The following is a 21,192-nucleotide window of genomic DNA, read 5'->3' on the forward strand; positions in this document are numbered from 1 at the left end:
GACTAGAGCAGCCAGGATTGTCACCTGCTAAAGGCATCCAGAAAACGGGAGATGGCATAGACCAGCCTGGGACCAGTAAATTGGTGATGGAGACCGAACTGGTTCATTTTGGGTGTGCTTGGGGAACTTCCCTACATGCAGGCCAAGAAGCGCAGGCTAGCCGAGTCTTTCATTTTCCTTGTGTTTTGGATAAGCCAGAGAAACACGGTAGAGTTGAATGTGTTGCAGGCTGTCTGGAGACCATCAGGTGACAGCTGCAAAATGAAGAGGAGCCATCTTCTCTCCATCAGTTCAAGGACACCCATGGGGAGAAACACAAAACCCTCACCACTAAAAACTTTGTGCTTGCCCTTCTTTCAACAGATCTGCAGCACAGTTGTTATTTAGTCTTGTCAGTGTAAAAACATGCTGTCAAATTTTACAAACAAGCCTGTTGTCTACTTTCCCACACACTTTTATCACAACCTTGATCTTACAGCACAGACCCAAGGAGAGCTTTTATTAATTGTACACTATAACCTTTTGCCATATTATGTAATGCTTCCTTGCAACCTACAGTTCTGCAGATGAGAAGAAACTGTTTATTGCTAAAAACACTACATGCACCATTTTTAGCATATCTCTTCCTCTTATCTTTGAAATGTTATGCGAGATTAGATTTTACATACAGAGCACGACTCACCTCTGTCACTACCACGAAAGTAATCGCTTTTTGAGGATGGAATGTCTCCCTCGGGGCAGAAAGGCTTGGTTTTGCCCCCCCGCCCCAGCAAACAAACAAATCCCACCAGAAAAACAAAACAACAACGAATAAGATCCTGTGTCTATGGGCAGATTACGTTTTCCCTTTTGGCAGAAATTTTTTTACTGTTCATAATTATTATAACTCTGGGACCTGTCGATTCTGAAATAAAAATCTGGCAACTGCAGTTACCTCACTTAGAGCTGTATTAGGAACTTGCCAGGAGTACAAGAGCAGGCAGCAGAACAAAACCTCGTCCCGAAACACCGTTTTCAGATTAAAGGGTTTTTGTACAGCGAAAGAATAGAAAAGCCACCTCCCTTCAGCGCAAGAAAAGACGCTCCGGAGCCGCATGAAGTCGGACAGAGGCACCGCTAACCCTCGGCGACAGGGAGTGCTTGTTTCTACCTTACGCACGTCCTCGCCCGGCCCTGCCTGGCACGGCCACGCATCAAACAGCGATATAAAGTACCACTAGATGTTAACGGACGGGTCAGCTTGACGCCCGCCCCCTCGGAGGGGCGAAGACACCCCTCTACCCCTTCAGGCACCAAGCCCCTGAAGCACCGCCGGGCACGGGAAGAACGCTTTTTCAGCAGTGTGGCAGCTGGCCGCGGCCCGGCCGGGGAATAGGCGCGCTGCTGCTTTACGGCAGGCGTTTCGACCTCCCCGGCCGCGCTTTGCGGCTGCGTGGCGGGGTGGGGGGCGGGGAAGATGTCTGAGCGGGGAGAAGCCCCGGCGGCGGCAGCATCGGCGGGAGTGGGGGGCGAGATGCCGGCGAAGAAGCAGAAGCTGAGCAGCGACGAGAACAGTAACCCCGGGGACCTGTCTGGAGACGAGAACGTGAGGCTGGGCCTGGCGATAGGAGCTAGGGGGTGGGGGGTGGGCAGAGGTGCGCGGCGGTGAGGCGGGAGCGCGCGCCCGGCGGCCGCGGGGCCTCGCACCGGGGGCGCCCGGGAGCGCTGAGGCCGGGGTTGGGGGTGGCCGTCGCTCGTCCGCCCGCTCACCAGCTCCCGCCGTGTGGGGACCTCCCGAGCTGGTCCCTCCGGTTTCCCGCGACGGGAGGTCCACGTCCCACCCTGCCGGGTAGTGGGCGCATCCCGGGCGGGAGAGGGAATGAGGGTGATGAGGGAGAGGAGGGTGTCAGCACGCCCGCCGCGGCTCGATGGCTGCCCCTCGAGGCAAACGGGCTGTTGGAAGGAGGCCCCGGTGGGACAGACCGGCGTGGATGCGAGGGAGAGATACTCGCTGTGCCTCCATGTGGGTGGGGAGGAAAATTTGCGGCCCAAACTCTAAGCGGGCTCTGTCTTGAAGTCTGCTTCATGATGTTAAGTCTTTTTTTTTTTTTTTTCCTACTTCCCCTTCCTTTTTTTTCCCTTCTGCACACCAGCACAATATTATATTTTTCTTGTAGTTTTACGTCGTGTCTTCACCGTCACGTTGTACAGTAACGTGGCATAAATCTCTGTGTGTAGCCCTTTGGTGAATGAGGAATAGGGGACAGTGCTCACAGGCTTCTGTCAGCAGAAGGTGGCGGGGGCTTAGGGCTGGAATCTCTAAAATGGGCTAGCGTCTAGTATTCAGATCAAAGGTAACATGACTGAAGCAAAATAACTTTATAATTGAAATAAAAACTTAATCTAAACTATCTAGCAGTAACTTTATATAGTTCCTGGTCTTTGTGCAGCGTGGGTTTTTTCCTGGTTAGAGAAAGTGAGGGATCGGGATAGCATGCCCCACAACCTGTGGAAGTGCTGTTTGTGAGTTGACAGGCAGGTTTGGGATGTTCAGTACCACTGCTACTGATTTATTTATTTATTTATTTATTTAACTGCTCAGCAGCATTTGTGAATCCAAGTGTAATCTGCTGACTGAGTAACTCAGATTTGCTTTAGTGTCTGTTGTAGGCCATTGGTGGCCATGGGATACGTGCTGTCTGGTTACTGAAAATGTGACTTATGTTAGTGGTGAAGAGAGTCCCTTTCCAGAAGTTTGTTACTGGATGCCTCAATTCCTTGAAAGATTGTGGAGTTTCTGGAAAGACTTTTGGAGAAATATTCTGAGTCTTCTGTTTAGAAGTTGCCATAATAGTGTCGATTTGTACAAAGGGTGTATTTTGTTCCACAGGTATCCTGGATGCAAGTTTGTCAGTTATGTTGTAGTTGCGGATACCTGGTACAGTTGTATCATATTAGGTACCTGCTGTTCTTATATTAACAATATTTGGCTAGTCTAGAGAAAACTTTATTCTCATGAAGTATTGTGATACTGACTAGCAAGTACACTTGGGTGATGAGAATTTGACAAACTCTGATTTTTTTTTTTTTTTTTTTGCAGTAAAGGAGAGGAAACTGGAAAATGTAAAAAATGTTAAACTCAAGTTATGAGTGTTAGAGGAGAGGTGGCCCTTTTAGGGGTGCAGTGAGAAGTTATGAAATAATTCCAGGTTTGGCCAGCTCGCTTACAAGCTTGTGTACTGTCTTTCCTCCTATTTCTTCTCTCAGGTGTCCTGATTTTTGGAGTCATTGGGTAGCCAAAGACCAGTATATCTTTACTGGCTTTTGATGATACAGATATGAAACGGGGAGAAAGAATAAATGTTTGGTAGGAATTGGTGTATTCGTGTTTATAGATGACTATTCACTATTTCTAGTGGAGTTCGTGATGCAGCTTCATGTTTCCTGTAGTCGTTTTCAGTGACAGGCTGTTGCTTGTCTCTGTCTCCCTTAGTTCAGATCTAGAATTCATGTGGTCCTGGGATGAGTTTGTTTCCCCTTACTACTCTGATGGGAAGTTGTTTTTCAGCAAGCTTAATTTACTCATAGGGAATCACAGCATTGGCAATTACAATGCAGTGAAGTTGAAGTGTGCTGTGATGGGTGATGCAGAGAATACAAATGTGAGCAGTGTCCTGCAGGCAGACTGCATTTGGATTCATAATTGCTGTTAATTGTCCAAAGCTGATTTAAAACTGCTCAGCAGCTGGATGGGTTATTTTGCACATCCCTTTTTTCAGTTCTTCATGTCTTTACCTTAGCTCTGGCTGCTGCTGTTTGGAGGGCCAGTTGGATTAGTTAGCTGATCAGGCAGCAAGTGGTTTGTTTGTTTGTGGTTTTGTTTGTTGATTCTTGTTTGTTGATTTTTGTTTTATGTGTGTTGGGGTTCTTTTGTTTAACTTAGCTTTTAGTTTGAGTATCTGTAGGAAAGAGAAGGGAGAGGTAGAACTTCCAGTGGCAGTGCTGACTTACTGAAGATGCTAGCTGAGGGTGCACCCTCTCAGAATGGTTATATTCTTAGTTTGGCTGAGCATAATGTTTTTACACAAATAACCTCTTCCTTCAGCACTTCAGAAGAACTCATTTCGTCTGCATCAAAGATGTTTTCTAGGGAAAGTGACCATTTTAGGTATTTTGTTAAAAGGAACTGCCAGTATTCTGAAGAAACTTCACTAGATCACAGTTCACATCTCTCACTCATAGATTAGTCCTCATATGACTCATGTTCTGTTTCTAGGGAGGAATGCTATTATGTTAGTAATAGATTTAAATATGTGAATCTAAATAACACCAAGTCCTAGGAGACCTTGTGTTCTTCTGGAGCAGAAGGAAAAGTGAAAAGGCCAAGTGCTTTGTAATTAGTTGAGTTTAAAAGCAGTTAATGATAATCTTTATTACATTCTATATAATTTGAATGTTTTCAGGATGATGCTGTTAGTATTGAAAGTGGTACTAACACTGAGCGCCCCGATACACCAACAAACACTCCTAATGCGCCTGGAAGAAAGAGCTGGGGGAAAGGAAAATGGAAGTCAAAGAAGTGCAAATATTCCTTCAAATGTGTAAATAGCCTTAAGGTAGGTATGTGTGAACTTCAGCTAGGTACCACGTGCTGGCAGTAATGTTCATGTTGACTTCAGGAGAGTGTTAAGATAGATACTTTAAAATCTCTGCCTGTTCTTTGCTCATTTAAAGAATATTTAGAATAGCTGAAGAAAAAAGGGTATTGAGAAATGGGAAACGGTAGGTAGTGATGCAATTCACCCAATTTTTGCATGTGCAAAGTTATGTATGATATGTTATAATTATGTTTCATTGAAGTTGTAGTTGCTTGAGAAAAAGAAGCTAAATAAATAAATAAATTCAAATAAAACCAAACCCATGACCACTCAATGCAGAGCTTATAACCTCTACAGATTTTTACACCTGTGGAAATGTTTTTCGAAGAGCCCAAACAAACAACAGAACAACTCAGCAATCTTGGAGTAGTTTTTTCCTCAAACTTGCTTTGAGGAAACTTACTTCCTGAAATATTTTCTGTCCTCTGGCAATTGTCATAAATGCTGTGTAGTGCAATTTGATTAATCATGAGTTGCTATTGTGTGCTTGCACCTGATTTAGGTCATATTTACCTTCCCACATCATACTTGATGGTATGAAGGGTTGTGTATTCGTGGTCTTTACTCCCTGTTCTTGTCTTTAGGGTATTGTTCTCTTCTGTGCTGGTGACAGACTATGGTGGACTGAATGCATTTTCTCTTTGATTCTTTTACACGGTCAGGATGTTGTTCTTGCATTCCCTGGTCTTGTGTAAGAGATTTATGTGGCAAAAGCTGTAAACGTGTCATCTGATTCTGTTTTTGCAAGATTTCTAAATAAAGGAAAGCTTGTGTCTGGAACAACAAATATTAGCTACCAAGAGGATGTGTGCAGCTCCATGGTGGGTACTTTCTGCAGAATTGCTTTAAGAAGGTTTTTTTCATTCCTCCACATATTAACTGATGAAGCTTTGGCTTCAGCCTGCTTCACTGAAATGCTGGGGTAGTTGAGCAGGAGGGGATGAGAGTTCTGGAGCATGGGAACATCCTAAGTGAGTTTTGCCACCAGAGAAATTATGATACGGAGTTATACTGAGAAAAGTACCTGAGAAACAAGTTGATCTTAATGTGTTTCCTGAGGTATAAAAATTACCTCCAGTCCTTTGAGGGTGTAGGAGGAAGGGAAGTTCTTTCATTTTCATGTAAGTAGGCAGCTCTTCCTGTGATTCGCGTGAATTGCCTCTGCACATAGTGCTTTTTGTGGCTCCAAGTCATGCTTCAAACACAGGCCCAGGCCTTTTGGCACCCAAACATTTACCAAGTTCTGAGTTTTGCTAAGCACATTTGGTTTCCATCTGCAGACCAAATACTCCAAAGGGGTTAGTACTTTTCAGTTGTCTTCTGGGAAAAGAGAGTATTTCTTCACCTCAACTTCAGCTCAGATCCCCACTGTATGGTGACCCTAAAGACCATGCTATGAAGTTAAGAAATCCCTGATTTCTGTGGATTTGGGTAAGGGCCTGGAAATTGATTCCTCTGCAAGTGAAATCAAGTTGTGAGAAAGCCAAAATACTACGTTTTCTAAGTGGGGCATTTTTATTATCTTTCCTCAACTCCATTTCTCTTTGAACTAAAATAAGTGCTAATAATAAATGTGCATGCTAATATGAAGACTACATAGCAGTCAAATTTGGTAACTACTTCCTACTTCATGTTTGAGGAAATGTCTCTTCTGTTCTTTTTCCTGTTCTTCCATACTAATTTTGCAGATACTGTGGAGATAAACTAATGATTGAATGTTAAATGTGGGTTCAAAAAAACACTTGTGACTCTTTGAACATCACATCCTATAATCCCATAGTTTTTGTATCTTTGAATGAGGCTGTAAGGTGCATGTACTGAAATCAATGAAGAGTCAACATGGTTTAAAGACAGGAAAATAAATTTATTATTCTTTAGGGATATACAAATTATGTATTTTTCCACTTCCCTACTCTTGTTTTTCCCTCTTAATTTGCTTTTTACTTTTTTTTCCCTTGGGGATTCAAAGAAATACAGCCATTACTGTCTGCTTTGGATGTTAAATGGTTATGATTCAGCCTGAAAAACTCAGTGGTTGCTAAATATGCTTTTTAAACACCACTGTGGAAGTTATTTTGGGTGAAATTTAAGCACCAGGAAAACAAAAATACAACTTGGAAAATGACAGGAAATAAAAAAGGACTTTTTTTTTTGTTTGTTGCTGTATCAGGTTATTGTAAGGTGTAGTGAAAAATCTTTCTGTGAGCTGAATGGAAATGTAGCTTATAAATGAACATATACAGCTAACAGGTGCATATACTCACATCCATATGAGCTTTGCTTATAGATCCTCCAGCAAAGAACTGTGTGTATTCTGCTTTGATGTGCTCCCTTTAAAGCTGTTATTACTTGCCCTACCTTTTGCTCGTGCCAAAGAATGTGGCTTACTGTTTGTTAGCAGTGTTGTCTCTCACCTCCTATTTGCTGTCCCCTGAGCTGGGAATTGGTACCTAACCAAATGCAAGAGTCTAGCTTGATGTGTAAAGGAGAGGTGTCTAAACCTAGTGCAAGTAATGGCTTGCTTCCATTCCTTGGAAGTGGAAATGTATGCATGGTCATTTGTTTCCATGCTGGCAGTGTGGGGACAGCATATTAATTGTGTTCATAGAGTTGTGGATGATTATTTTCCCTGTTGTAATATTTACTTGACTGCCTACAAACTTAAAACAGGTCTAGTTTTATTGTCTGATGGAACCTGAGCTAGTTTTAAGTAAGAGCAGAACTAGTCATGGGTTTAAATTTATTTGCCTTTGTAACAACTGTAAACCTTATTTTCTCCTCTGACTTTCTTTTCTGATGCATGACGAACCAGAGTACTTTGGGTTTTGTGCCCTTTATTCATACTAGGCTCAAGATGGCGCTTCACAGTTCTACAACATCTGGGTCATTCTTGTCTGTATAAACCAGCAGTCAGGTTTGTGTGACATACTTGGCATCTCAGGATAACTGTAACGTGCAGCACCTAAAAGCAGCATTTGTTAAAAACCTGCTTCTTCATTATTTAGCACTTGGGATAAAAAACAGAGCAGACAGGTACTCTCAAGATAGCTGTGTGCTATCTCTGACCAGTGAGGATAGTGGTAGTTTAAAGGAGATGAGCATAACTTCTTCACATTTTTTAGTGTCTTCCTGTAATAGTCTCTGCCTGACTCCTTCATCCATTAAGCACCAGAAAAACTGCTGTGTGTACAGTCAGGCTCTTGGAAGTTGTAGCATTCGATTTGAGGAATGTAGTGCAGATGATGTTAGTAGTCTAAAGACATTTGTCTCTCAGAGTAATTTTTCCAGGGAAATAGGTTGTCTTTGAAAAAGCTAACTAAGTGCTTTAAGTATGTGCTCAAATAGAGTTCTGTCTCTTTGCTTATTATATATCACCTTAGTTTGGGCCCTGCGTAGAAAATCACAAGCTTAGCACAACTCATGCTGGAAAAATACCCATCTTGAGGGAAGGGAAAAAACCTTCCTCTTTTCCGGTTTCACTGAATTTATCAGAAACAGCGCTCGTGACAGAAAACAAGACTATTGCAGGAAAGCAAGCACAATGTATCTCTGTAATAAAGCAGTAAGAATACATGTGTTTTACTTACGTTATCTTCATGCAGTATGTCAAAAGTCTTCGGTATTCACGAGCCTGAACTCTTTCACACAGAAGTTCAGATCCACCTAATTATCAGTGGAAAAGTCTTTCAAAGGTATTCAGTGTTTGACCTCTAGCCATTCTCCTCAAGGAAGGCTTAAATGCACTAAAAAAAAAATAAGCTTAGAAAGTATAATTCACATCTTTATTGGGTGTTAAACATCATGGGTTTATATATGCAATCTTATGACATACAATTTTCATCATTCTTCATCTCTGATTAAATTCCAGTGCTTTGCAGGTGCTGATTACCTGTTTTTTTTTCCCTCCTGCATGGGGGCCACTAATAAACTTACTACTTTTCCTTTTCCTAACATCTTATGTCCCTCTTCACATAAAGCCACTAATCTATTCTTGTTGTGGTGGGTAATACCTTGAGTTAACCTTTTAACAATTGCTTTGTGTTCAGCTTTGAAAGTTGTTTACTCTCCTTAAGAAATGCAGGGGGGCTTTCACCTGTTAAAGATTTTCTCATTTCTCTTTCTAGGTCTAGCTATGTCTTTTTCAGTAAATAACGCTATTTTAAGTTCGTCCAGACTTCCTTACTTTTCTGAGTAGTGTTTGACTCCCCACCCATACCCCCTCCTCAAATTTGTTCTTTGATTCTTGGATAGGCTAGAGTTGCCTGGGCTAACATTTCTCCTGTTGTCTCTGAAGCGCTGCCATTTGAAGGCTGCTTAACAACCATCATGAGACATTTCCTTCCTGCCTGCACCGTCCCAGACAGTCCCCTGTGGGGAGGCACTTTAATGAACATTATTCTTACTGAAAACATCCTGTCAGGACAGGCCAAAATACTGTTATCAATTATTAACAAGCACCACCATATTCATCACAATTCATAAACATATTTGCCCCTTTTTTCTCTATTAAACTGATGTAAGCTGTATAAAAATAATACTTGGCATTTCTCTGCTGTTTGTGAAGGTGATGTGAAAACACTTTGTAGACATGACCTTTGCAGCAGCATTGTGACATGCTGGATAGAGTTCATCGTGTCTGATAGAGTTGCATGATCTGACTGTGTTATAATAGTTAAATGTGGCCCTTCTCCAGCTTTTATTAGTATAATTCTTTTCTGACCTAATAATTCTTCTCTGTGAAGCTGTAAATACTTGCATGGAAGTAATTGTAACAAAATAAAATACATATATATGTGTGGCCTTAGCTGCAGGGTTTACCTTGGTTAAAATTACAAAACTAATTAGTAGAGCTGCAAATATAACCCAGGAGTTCTTGCAACTTCTGTCCATAACTGAGACAACGGTTCTTCCTCTTCACTTTTAAATAAAAGTCTGTGAGGTGGGGAAGAGGAGAAAAGGGTGAAATATTCCTTTAACCTCCCTTAAGGCAGCCAAGTTAAAACATGGCATTAAAAAAATGGGTTTTTAAAATGTTTACTATCTGAAATTATACTGGATGCAAACCTAGTAGTTTGAGGAGGAAAACATCAATTAAACTCTTTACCACCACTACCGAATTTCACAGAAATAATATGCCTGTGGGTTTTATTTTTATGTTGTTACTTTTTTTTCCCCTCTCTATTCTTACTTCACATCTACAGGAGGACCATGGCCAGCCTTTGTTTGGAGTCCAGTTTAACTGGCACAGTAAAGAAGGTGATCCTCTCGTGTTTGCCACTGTAGGCAGCAACAGAGTGAGTAAAGCTGTTTTCAACCATAAGCCTTTCCTTGCCTTTCCTTGTGGTTCTGATTGCAATCTTCCCCCCCTCCTCCCCGCTTCATCCAGTCTCTTTACCCATGTTTAGTCCAGACACAGGATACTTCACAGAGAAAGCTTGACTTCTGAGCTAGGCAACATCTGTTATTTGGGAGAGTTGCATCCTCTGGATTGTTTTATAAAGTTATGTGTTAGCTATTTGGGGATTAGCCTATATAGTAAAGAAAAAAATCCTTTAGTAACAGAAACATGGGATAAAGAAGAGAGTTGCATAAACGTATCTTCCTGCTAAAAGTACTCTTCATAGATATTACTGTTTCCAAAAGGTTGTGTGCTCTAAAATGGGATGAGAAATGTCTGCAATGATGCCAGGCAGCTCAGTAGCTAAATTAATAGCCTGTGTGAAGTGAATGTATAGCCTTTTTCTGAATAAAGGTCTCTGTCATTTCCGTTTTGAAAATAACTCCTGAATAAACCAGAAGCCTTTTGTAACCTTGCAGTTACAAAAAGAGCTAAACTAAGATTGAACAAGGCATCAATTGCTCATTAAAAGACCCAAGTCAAGCTAGAGCTGTTGTGGTGGGTTGACCCTGGCTGGACACCAGGTGCCCACTAAAGCCACTCTATCATTCTCCATCTCAGCAGGACAGGGGAGAGAAAATCTGATGAAAAACTCATTGCTTGAGATAAGGACAGGGAGAAACCACTCACTGATCACTGTCATGGGCAAAGCAGACTCAACCTGGGGAAATTTAGCTTAATTTATTGACAATCAAATCAGAGTAAGGTAATGAGAAAGACTCCAAATCTTAGAACACCTTCTCCTCACCCCTCCCTTCTTGGGCACAACTGCACTCTGATTTTCTTCACTTTCCTCCTCTGACTGGTGCAAAGGAACAGGGTTATGGTCAGTTCATCATACCTCTATTGCTGCTTCTTCCTCATGGGGAGTACTCTTCACATTTTTCCCTTACTCAATCCTGTGGTCTCTCCCATGGGAGTCTTCCACAACCTTGTCCAACTTGAAGTCCTTCCCACAGGCTGCAGTTCTTCACAAACTGCTGCTATGGGCTGTAGTCCTTCAAGAACGGACTGCTCCAGTGGGGTCCCCCATGGGGTCACAAGTCCTGTCAGCAAACCTGCTGCAGCATGGGCTCTCCATGGCTCCACAGATCCTGCCAGGAGCCTGGTCCAGTGTGAGCTTGCCATGTAGTCACAGCCATCTCTTTGTCTTCAGTTGCTGTTGAGCAGTAACTTTTCCCCCCTTTCTTAAATATGTTATGCCAGAGGCACTACCACCATCATTGATGGGCTTGGCCTTGGCCAGCAGCAGGTGCATGCTGGAGCTGTCTGGCATTGGCTATGTTGGACACAGGGGTAGCTTCTGTCAGCTTCTCATAGAAACCACCCCTGTAGATTCCTGCTACCAAAGCCTTGTCAGGCAGACCCAGTGCAGTAACTAAATCCAAGTAGAGTTTAATCTTGCTAAGACATTTCAAATAGTAGGTGTAAATATCTAGGAAAAACTGTTGACAAGTCCTGGAGTGGTGCTTTACTGAAAGTGCTGTGAGCATTGTTTTACCAAACCATTTCCATGTGTTAGAAACAAGCAGACAAGGGTTGATATCTGAACCATAAAGGCACACTAGCGCTCCCCATCAGGAAGTGAATGCACAAGTGCATGCGATTTTTCATCTGAAATATCAGAAGTAAGCAGCAGTCTCTTACACTTCCTTTTTCCCCTCCAGGTTACTTTATATGAATGTCATTCCCAAGGTGAAATCCGTCTGTTACAGTCCTACGTGGATGCTGATGTATCCTTTTAAGTTAAAAGCCACTTGTGTGCTTCCTGAAGGTCAAAAATGAAGAGGAAAATTTGTAGGCAAAGACATATGAAGGCTTTGTTTGTAATACTTTGCTCATATGAAGCATTTGTTAGGTCCAAGTCTTGATTCTTTCCCACATCCCAGAGTCTCTCCTATTGGAAAAGTATCAAAAATGCAAAGTCAGTGAATGTGCTGTATTGAAAACTGATTCTTCATCAGTTTAATCTTCCCAACACTAATGTTGTGTAATGTTGCACATTCACTGGTTTACTGTCTCAATTTCCCTGTGAATTGGAACTGGGTTTAAAGTCTAAGAATTATGTGTCATACTCTGAAGGGGTAATAACTTGTCTTGCTCATTTGCAGTGCACAAGTCAGTAACTTGTGAACATGGTCTTGATTCATCCTTATTTTATTCCCAACCTTCAAGTGTTTTGGTGAAAGGGGTTGAAAGGTGATGCTGGGAGAGGTGGTGTTACTTGTATGTTATGGAACAGAAGTGAGGAAACTGGCAGCTATAGAAAAGGTGACGTTGCTTGTATTTACTGATATGTAATCAAATATGTATCTTACTGGGTCCAGCAGAGACTTGTGGACAGTTGCATAAAATAGCAGCAAGTTTTACTTTAAAAAAGTTGCAGTGTTGAAGAGGGGAAAAAAGAAAGGCTTTTTCTGTGTTCCTTAACGTGAGATATCGTAGGCAGATGAAAATTTTTATACTTGTGCATGGACATATGATAGCAATACAAGCCATCCTCTCCTGGCTGTGGCAGGGTCCAGGGGTATTATTAGGATTATTAATCCTATTACAATGCAGTGCATAAAGGTGAGTGCTCTAAACATCAAAACTGGCATTTCAGTAAGGCCTGAAACTTACATCTTTTAAATTCAGGTAAACGTGAGGGGAAATGATAACTTGGTCTCTGAATTTTATCCCAGCACTACGTGGGCCATGGAAATGCAATCAATGAACTGAAATTCCATCCAAGAGATCCGAATCTTCTTCTATCTGTAAGCAAAGGTGAGGAAATAAACCTCTTTTGTTTTTGCACAAATCAGGATACTTTGGATTGGATTTTGGTCTTGAAAATGGCCAATAGCTCCATGATTTTTTTTTGTCTGGCACTAAACGGGCTTACCTTGAAAGTTTAGAGCAATTCGTACTCTTTTATGGCTATACATCTTGTATGCATTAAATCCAAGGCCTTCAATAGACATTATTCCACCTGTGTGCAAAGGGCTTGTAAACAGTGCTGCTTTGGGGAAAGAAAAAACATGAAGATTGGGATTACTTTTTCCTTTCTTATGGTTGAGGTACATTCAGTTGTTGAATCATGTTGCCATCTAGGGGGATGTCTCAGCGTCGCAGGCAGCGTTGACTGTTCAGGGGAGAACTTCTGTTCTCTTGCTCAGGAGCAGCTCTGACTTCAATGGGAGACAGTGGTAAAAAGCACATTAGTGAAAGAAGTGGATTTTTGGTATGGTGTCTTACGGGATCATCCAGAACATCCAAACAGTCAACACCTTCCATGTCTTGAGTGTTTTGTTAAGTAAGGGAGTAGTTGGTCTGCTGCAAGAGCAGGCCTTTTGGGAATGCTTGAGTTGGAAACATTCCTGCATAAGGAGACTCTTCATTTTAGTATATTTGGTATTACTGATGAAGCTACCTGAGAATAGGATTTGGGAGTCTGATTCTTGCAGCTGTCAAGTTTGTGCTGTGGGTCTGTAACGCTGAATTTCTTGAGTTTTGTGTATTTGTTAGGTTCTCTTTTTGTAGCATTTTGACATCAGTAGTAGTGCTACAAGTTCTAATGCAGTCTCTATCAGGTACTTGGTGCCATGGTCTAGTCATGAGGTCTGTGGTGACAGGTTGGACTCGATGATCTTTGAGGTCTCTTCCAACCTTGGTGATACTGTGATACTGTATTTGAGAAGGCACAAGGCAGGAGAAGATTGGAGTCTCAGAATGACTTTTCTGAGAGATGAGTAGAAAAAGAGGAAAGTTATTTAGGACCTTGTGGCCTTCCATTTGTTACTGCTGTCATTCACTGCGGTGTACTTGTGGAATCCAAAAGCTAAGTGCAACAGAACTTCCCATTTCCACATGGGAAATACAGTAGAGGTTCTACAATAGAAACTGCTAAAACTTTCTTTGAACAAGTGGATTATTCTGACTGACTTTGGAGTACGTACTGTTTATAGAGAGAGTTTCTCCCATCACTACAGTCTGTATAATTTAATAATAGTTTAAAGATTTATTTTTTTTAAAGGAAAATCAAAACATCTCAGAAAGCTGATGTAAGAATGGCCAAAAGGAATTTAGTATTTTTGGATGTATAAATTATTTTTGAGGTAAGACTGAATAATACCTGTCCAAGATCAGACTTTTCTATGCTTTTTGGATGATCTAAAGATCGAAGTCCATTTTGGTTAGAAGCTGCCCCTGGGGGAGGCGGATGGGCACACTTTCTCAACTACAGAATCACTCCACAAACAGTTGAGTTGTAATGGCAATTTTAGTTAATGCAATTCCCATGTTTCTTACAAGTGAAGAGGAATTAAGTGCCTTTTTGATGTTTATATGAACACCTGTTATTGAAAGTAGTTAAGCTGAAATATATTATTCGTATGTGCATATAAAAAGCAGCATGTAATTTTATTTGTTCTTTATAGATCATGCATTGAGACTGTGGAACATCCAGACAGACACGCTGGTTGCAATATTTGGAGGAGTAGAAGGGCACAGGGATGAGGTGTTAAGTGCAGTAAGTGGAAGACTTGGGGCAGTGATTTAGATTTACAAAGCGTAGTAAGCCTACAATATGCAAATTCTTGTGCACTGTTTGGATATTATACCTACTTAAAAAGAAACCAAACAAGCAATAAAACCAGAAGTGCATAAATACTGGTTTGAGGATAGAGGCAGGTGGCTTGATTGATCTAGTCACCTCTCAGTATACAGGACAGGTGTTCACTTTCTGCCTTTTCAGTAGCTAGTTTTCTCACAGTGCAGCCTAGAAATAAACAAAACAGGGCTCAGTGGGCCTAGGAAGAGTAAAACACTTTTGTGACAGTCCCACTTTTTCATTTCATGAGATCTTAAAGGCCAAAGCAGCAAGAACAAATAAATGTTAGAGATGTGGTAGTGAAGTAAAGAAGTTATTTCAGTTGAGTTGTGCTGCACATTTCAGTGGCTGTGAACACACACTGGTACCCAGCAAATACCATCTAGAATAATTTACTTTAGTCCGCTGCTCTTAAGAACTGTTTCCATTCCTGTCGTGCGACCTGAAAGGTGAGGGGTGCATCTATGTGGAAGCTGACACTGCATTATTCTGTTATGGTTGTAAATAGCCATCACTGGTGTCATAGCCCTGCAATTCTGCCAAAGTTGCTGCATGGCATGAATCCTAGGGCATTTACTGAGGGGAGAGCACTAGCAGTAGATTCTTTGTCCATCAGTGCCATTGAATATGTCTCTCTTTCTTGAGAGAGAGTGAATATAATTGTTAAAATACTGTGCTGCTTTGCAGTGAGCAGGATTAAGTTGATAGTGTTTTTCTATTGGAAAGATGCAGTTTTGATGCATTTTTTGTGAGAAAATACTCTTTTGATTGAAATGATGGAATAAAGTTTGAGTCATTATAATGCAGATTAGGCTGGGGATGCTCAAAATTATTTCATATACATAGGATTATGATCTTCTTGGTGAAAAAATCATGTCCTGTGGGATGGATCACTCTCTAAAACTCTGGAGAATTAATTCCAAGAGAATGATAAATGCCATCAAAGAGTCTTATGAGTACAACCCAAATAAAACCAACAGGTATGTAGTTTTCATCTTTTTGGCTGTCTTCACAGAACATGAATATCCTCATCAATGGCCCAAGTTAATTCCTGTCCAGATAATGAGTTCTTGGGGCTAGTGAGTGACCTGGGAATTGTGCTGGATACTGCAGCTCTCTGGATGTGTATTACTGATGTTTACCTTTAGAATGTCATTTAATTCAGATTCAGAGTCCTAAGACTTATAAAGATACAGAATCACCATCTTTATCATTCTTCATTAAAGCTTATATTTCATTCTGTTTCCAGACATCAGTGGCTTTGACTCATCTTCCTTCAAAATTGCTAGGAGGGAAGCAAATCCCTGTGATTAAATGTAGCAAATAGTTTTGTTGAGTAGTTATTACTAATTATTCTATCTGTTAGTTGACTTTGGGGAGGGGACAGGACTGTCTGCATAGTAATGACCTTAATTGCCATCATTCTTTGATCTGACCTCAGATACGAGTAAAATGTCAAGTAAACATAGCAATTAGATACCTGATAGATAAATCCTCCTTTGTGAAGTTCTTCAACTTTTTAATCTTAACTTCCAGTTAAACCATTGAGAGAATTGAAGAGTAAAACACACTGAACATGTTCAGCAATGAGACTAGCTGTGAAAATTCTCTGGCTTTTTTGGTAATGTTACCAAATATTAAATGATGCCTCTCTTTTTTTTGGTTTGGTTTTTTTTTTTTTAAGTGCTTTTTTTTTTTTTATAATGTGTATTTCTATTTAGCAATTCAGATGTTGCAGAGGCAGCAGCAGGAAAATAAGGCTTTAAATATTTCTTGAAGTATTTGGCAACAGGAGCTGTATTTGAAGGAGTGGTTTTGCTCAGCACTGTCTCTGCGCAGTCTTGTACCTGGGAAACTCATTATTTCATTAGGATGAAAACAGGCACTGTTCTTACTAGTGTTTAGATAAACAAAAGCATACAAAATCTACTTTGTTGTAAAACTGTTAAAAAAGACAGGTTTGTCCTTTTAACATCAAGATACGTTAAATGTGGCCGTTAAAATTTAGTCTTGTGCTTCTTTCTCTGAACCTCACTTGGCATTTTTTTCCGTAGGCCTTTTATTTCCCAGAAAATTCATTTTCCTGACTTCTCTACAAGAGACATACATAGAAACTATGTTGACTGTGTGCGATGGTTGGGAGATCTCATTCTTTCCAAGGTAATGTTGCAGCTTTTTCAGCTACTTTACTCTTATTTGATTGTTTTGAGGATCTCGAGCAATAGAAGTGTTACTAGTGTGAGACTAGTTACTAGAATGATTGCCCATTGGAATGGACTGCCTGGGGAGGTGGTGGAGTCGCCATCATTGAGGGTGTTCAGGAGGAGACTTGATGGGGTGCTTGGTGCCATGGTTTAGTTGATTAGGTGGGTTGGATTGGTTGATGGGTTGGATGCGATGATCTTGAAGGTCTCTTCCAACCTGGTTTATTCTATGTAATTCTAGCATTAGGGTCTTAAAATCATCTAACACAGCACAGTAATTTAATCTATCGAGTGTGTGTGAATGCTCTCAGCTGTCAGGATGTGTGGATAAGCAGCTTATACTCAAAAAATAAAATTATTACTGCAGCCTTATCTCTGCTAAAGGTACTGGCCCTCTAACCAAAGTCTGCATGGAACATACAGAAATAGAATGACTAGATACTGCTAAAGGGGTAAAAGAGTTCTTATAATGGAGTTACTTCAATTAATGCGTTGTGTTCACTGGTAATACTGGGTTGCAGAGGCTACAGGAGGCAGTCCTACTGCCTCATTGTCAGAAACTAGTGCATGCATGGTCCTTTTGGTGAAAGGAACTGGGTGAACAGTCCTCAAATCAAGGTTAATTTAAACTGCTCATGGAAGTGTTTGAGAACATCTGGTTGACTTCATCTGAAACCTGTGTGGGGGCTCTAGCAGTCCTGTTACCTGGCAAAGCTGTGAGGGTAGCAGGTTCCCAGTGATGTGCAGCACGGAGTTGTTGGTGATGTGGCTGTGATCTAAAGACAGAGATGAGATTTTCAGTTGGTACTTTTTTAATGTCATTGGGAAGCTGAGAGGTGAAACGTTTGGTTATAATTATATTGCTCCTTCAGTCTAACTATACATTGTGAATATAACTGATTGATTTTGTTTTCCCCCCAGTCTTGTGAAAATGCCATTGTGTGCTGGAAACCTGGCAAAATGGAAGATGATATAGATAAAATCAAGCCCAGTGAATCAAATGTGACCATACTTGGCAGATTTGATTACAGCCAGTGTGATATATGGTACATGAGGTTTTCAATGGATTTCTGGCAAAAGGTAGGTGTGAGTTTTGACACTGCTGCATCTGAAGGTGCATAACATTTAATTGATTCGGTGTTTATGGGCACAGGAGGTCTTAGTTCATGTGATGTTTGAGAACCAGAACAATTTGCTGCAAAGGACTTCATATGAAACTGAAGGAGCTCCAGATTTTTCATTCTGGGTTCTGCCTGGTGGATGAAGTTCCACCAAATACTTAGTTTCTGTCAAAGGTGTGTTTACTGGTATCTTCCTCCCTCATCTACAAAGATGGATAATAAAGTGGAAGAAGGGAGGTAATTTTACAGCATTTCTAGCCCCTCCAACAAAGCCAGTAAGTGATTCAGGTTCAGGCGTTGACATACAGTTTACCAGCTCAGAGCCTTTACAGAATTCTGAGTTCCATTTTTTTTGAGATAGCATTTTAAAACCTATATATTCTGCTTTCTTTTAAAGATGCTTGCTCTGGGCAATCAGGTTGGCAAACTCTATGTCTGGGATTTAGAGATAGAGGACCCTCATAAAGCCAAGTGAGTACTTGTATTTTTTTTTCTCTTCTATTTTAAAGACAGGGAGTTAGGGTGCTTTCTGTTTTCCTGCACTGATAACTATAGAAATTCTTTAACAGTAGCAGTCACTTCCCATTTTAACTAGTAGTTAAGTATCCTGAGCCCCTTAAGGTTAACACTTAGTATTTTTCACTGATTTAGTATTTACATTGCAATAGTACCCGGCCAGATTGTGCTGCATGCCATGTACAGTAAAGAGCTTACAAAACAGCGAAGAAGAAATGTGCTAGGTGGGACATGATAAAGAAGAATGCAGTGAAAGGACTAGAGCAATGAGAGGGTAAAAGCTAGCACTGAGCACAGTGTGATGAAAACTGCAGCTTTCCAGTTCCTCACCTCAGTGGCCAGGAAGTTTTGCAGAGAGTTCTAAATGACGGGACTAAAAAGCTTTCAATCAGTGCTTCATTGGACATTGGGTGGGTGAGAAATGGTGGTGGGTGAGCAGGAAATGACTGCTTTCTGAAGTCCACATTGGGAATTCAAAATACACCCTGAAGGGGATAATCCTGCAGCCCTTCAGTTCTTCCTAAGCCACGTAAAGGTGAGGTTAATGGGACAGCACTCTGGTGTAGGAGCAAGTGCAGATTTAAAACTGCAGCTGACTAATTTTCTTTTCTTTGTAGGTGTACAACACTTACTCATCCTAAATGTGTTGCTGCCATTCGACAAACCAGTTTCAGCAGGGACAGTAGTATCCTGATAGCTGTGTGTGATGATGCCAGTATCTGGCGCTGGGACAGACTACGATAAATTACCTTTTATGAATTCAAAGTAGAAGATATATTTTCAAATTCTAATCTAGTCAGTTAACTTGCTAGTACAGTAGATGCATTTAGCATAGACTTCCTCAAAGGTTCGGCAAGCTGGAGCTGAACTTAGTGATGTTTACATTCTGTGTCTTGTTCTGCTTGAAATTGCTGCTTTTTAATAAAAAGAAGTATTTTTGTAAAGTTTTCTGAATTGTCCATTTTAATTATTTCCTACAGTGAGTTTTCACTTATGGCCTATGAAATTACTTTGTGTATGGCTGTCAAATATATGATAACTTGCTATAAATTTGATACGGGCTTTGCTGGGACAGAATCCTAGGCCAGCCATGGGCTGCAGATCTGAGTCATCTAGGACAGCTGACTGGAGTTGGCTACAGGTGTCTCCCAGACCATGAGCATCACACAACATGTAACAGGGCAAGTTTGCTGAGAAGAGGGCAGCCTCTTGCTGAGAGCCTTCTGCAAGCGCTTCTGCTCTTGCTGGGGCTCCTCCCAACCCAGCTCCTTTTCCTTCTGCTCTTCATGTTTAGTGTGCCTGCAGTGGCTTTGCTGTGTGTAGCTATGTACTTCGGTCTGGAGGTGGTACCAGTTTCACTGTTTCACTGAATCCATTTTCATCTTGGCCTGTGGGTCTTCTTTTCCTGATTCCTCTTCTCTTCTGGGGAGGGGTTACCTGGTGATAGAGTAACCGCTAGAGTGTAGCCCCAGATGTGGACTAGATGCAGACAGGAATGCTTACAGCTGTATTTGTGCCTTTTTGACTCAAACCCTTGTGTTGAATATTGTCCGAAGACCACATAAAGGAAATGCTACACTTGGAAATATGGTATAAAAAAATGTTGAATCACTGCAAAGGAATGAGTTAAAAATGTTTTATATAAAATGGTTTATATTTTAAGTTGTATATTGAAATTGATTAAGTTTTAATAATCTTAGACTGGGATGTGTTTTTCACCATTTCTGCTGCTTGACAATATTGACATTTCATGTGTGGATCACATTGCTCACCTGTTTAGATATTGGCTGGTTAGCTACTATGATTTTCTTAAAGTTAATTTGAAATATGTTGTTCCTATTGTTCATATCCCAAATTAGCCTCATCAATATTTTACATGAATTCTGAAATCAATACTATTTCATACAGGTTTAAAATATGTATAGTTAATAGAAATGAAAGGGGAGAGATGGGGAAGATGGCCGGCATAATCCGTGTTCAAAACACCTGCGTGTATCTTGTCAGGGTCTAGTAGAAATGTTAGTGTGTGTATTCTGGAAGTGGTCCAAGGCATGGCACAATAGCTGTGTGTACCTGAATGATGAAGAGAGCTTTTTACTGAAGCTGAACCATTCACATACTTCATCCCACCCCCCCACCCCCCCCCGCCATGCTCTTATCCTTCACCAGATCACATTACTTGAACAGAATGTGTGAGGGTATTACATAAACACAAGTACACTCTTACTGGCAACAGCTAGTGCTGATTCTGGTCAGTAGATTAAGTTCAGTAGTCCTGTCTGCTACTGGCTTCTTAAGTGTGTATCTGACTTTTACCTCTCAGGATATTGCTTTTGCCTGTTTGTTACAGTTTGGAAAGCTTGTAAGTGCTCTGTTTAAACAAACTACCTGTTTGGTTTGAAGTACTGTGGCTAAGCCAATTTTGATTTATATCCTTGAGAGCCTACAAAAAATGAAGTCTCGAACTGGCATGCAGCTTACAAGTCTTCATCTGTAGTATATTTTTTAAATGTTTAAATCCCCATCTTTACTGCTGGGGAGGTGCAGTATTACTATCGCAGCACAGCTCTGTCCAGTTGAGCTGCATTCTGAACCATTTTTTCTCTTGCACAAACCAAGTGGCCAGCACATTCCTTTTTGGAAGGGGTGCTCTTGACTGGCTGTTCATAGGGATGTTAACTCAGAAGCCAAGCATAAAACAGAGACAGGCAGAACCAGGCACAAG

At 41.0% G+C, this 21,192-nt stretch overlaps 1 protein-coding gene across 1 annotated transcript; it reads left to right on the forward strand.

Annotated features, from left to right (window-relative positions):
- The first annotated feature begins 1,456 nt into the window (after positions 1-1,456).
- EED (embryonic ectoderm development) lies at positions 1,457-19,411 on the forward strand. Its single transcript, XM_054164594.1, has 12 exons — positions 1,457-1,585; positions 4,443-4,595; positions 9,839-9,931; positions 11,703-11,768; positions 12,481-12,606; positions 12,720-12,801; positions 14,454-14,545; positions 15,473-15,606; positions 16,681-16,786; positions 17,752-17,910; positions 18,349-18,422; positions 19,085-19,411. The coding sequence occupies exons 1-12, from the start codon at positions 1,457-1,459 to the stop codon at positions 19,209-19,211; spliced, it is 1,341 nt and encodes a 446-aa protein (XP_054020569.1). The 3' UTR covers positions 19,212-19,411.
- Positions 19,412-21,192: the final 1,781 nt, after the last annotated feature.

Source organism: Dryobates pubescens, chromosome 10, assembly GCF_014839835.1.
Source record: "Dryobates pubescens isolate bDryPub1 chromosome 10, bDryPub1.pri, whole genome shotgun sequence".
NCBI classification, from domain to species: domain Eukaryota; kingdom Metazoa; phylum Chordata; class Aves; order Piciformes; family Picidae; genus Dryobates; species Dryobates pubescens.

Coding starts and splice junctions, on each gene's coding strand:
- EED (XM_054164594.1), top strand. CDS start 1,457: ATGTCTGAGCGGGGAGAAGCCCCGGCGGCGGCAGCATCGGCGGGAGTG. Junction 15,607..16,680: donor AACCCAAATAAAACCAACAG/GTATGTAGTTTT, acceptor TTTTTTCCGTAG/GCCTTTTATTTCCCAGAAAA. Junction 17,911..18,348: donor CAATGGATTTCTGGCAAAAG/GTAGGTGTGAGT, acceptor TTTCTTTTAAAG/ATGCTTGCTCTGGGCAATCA.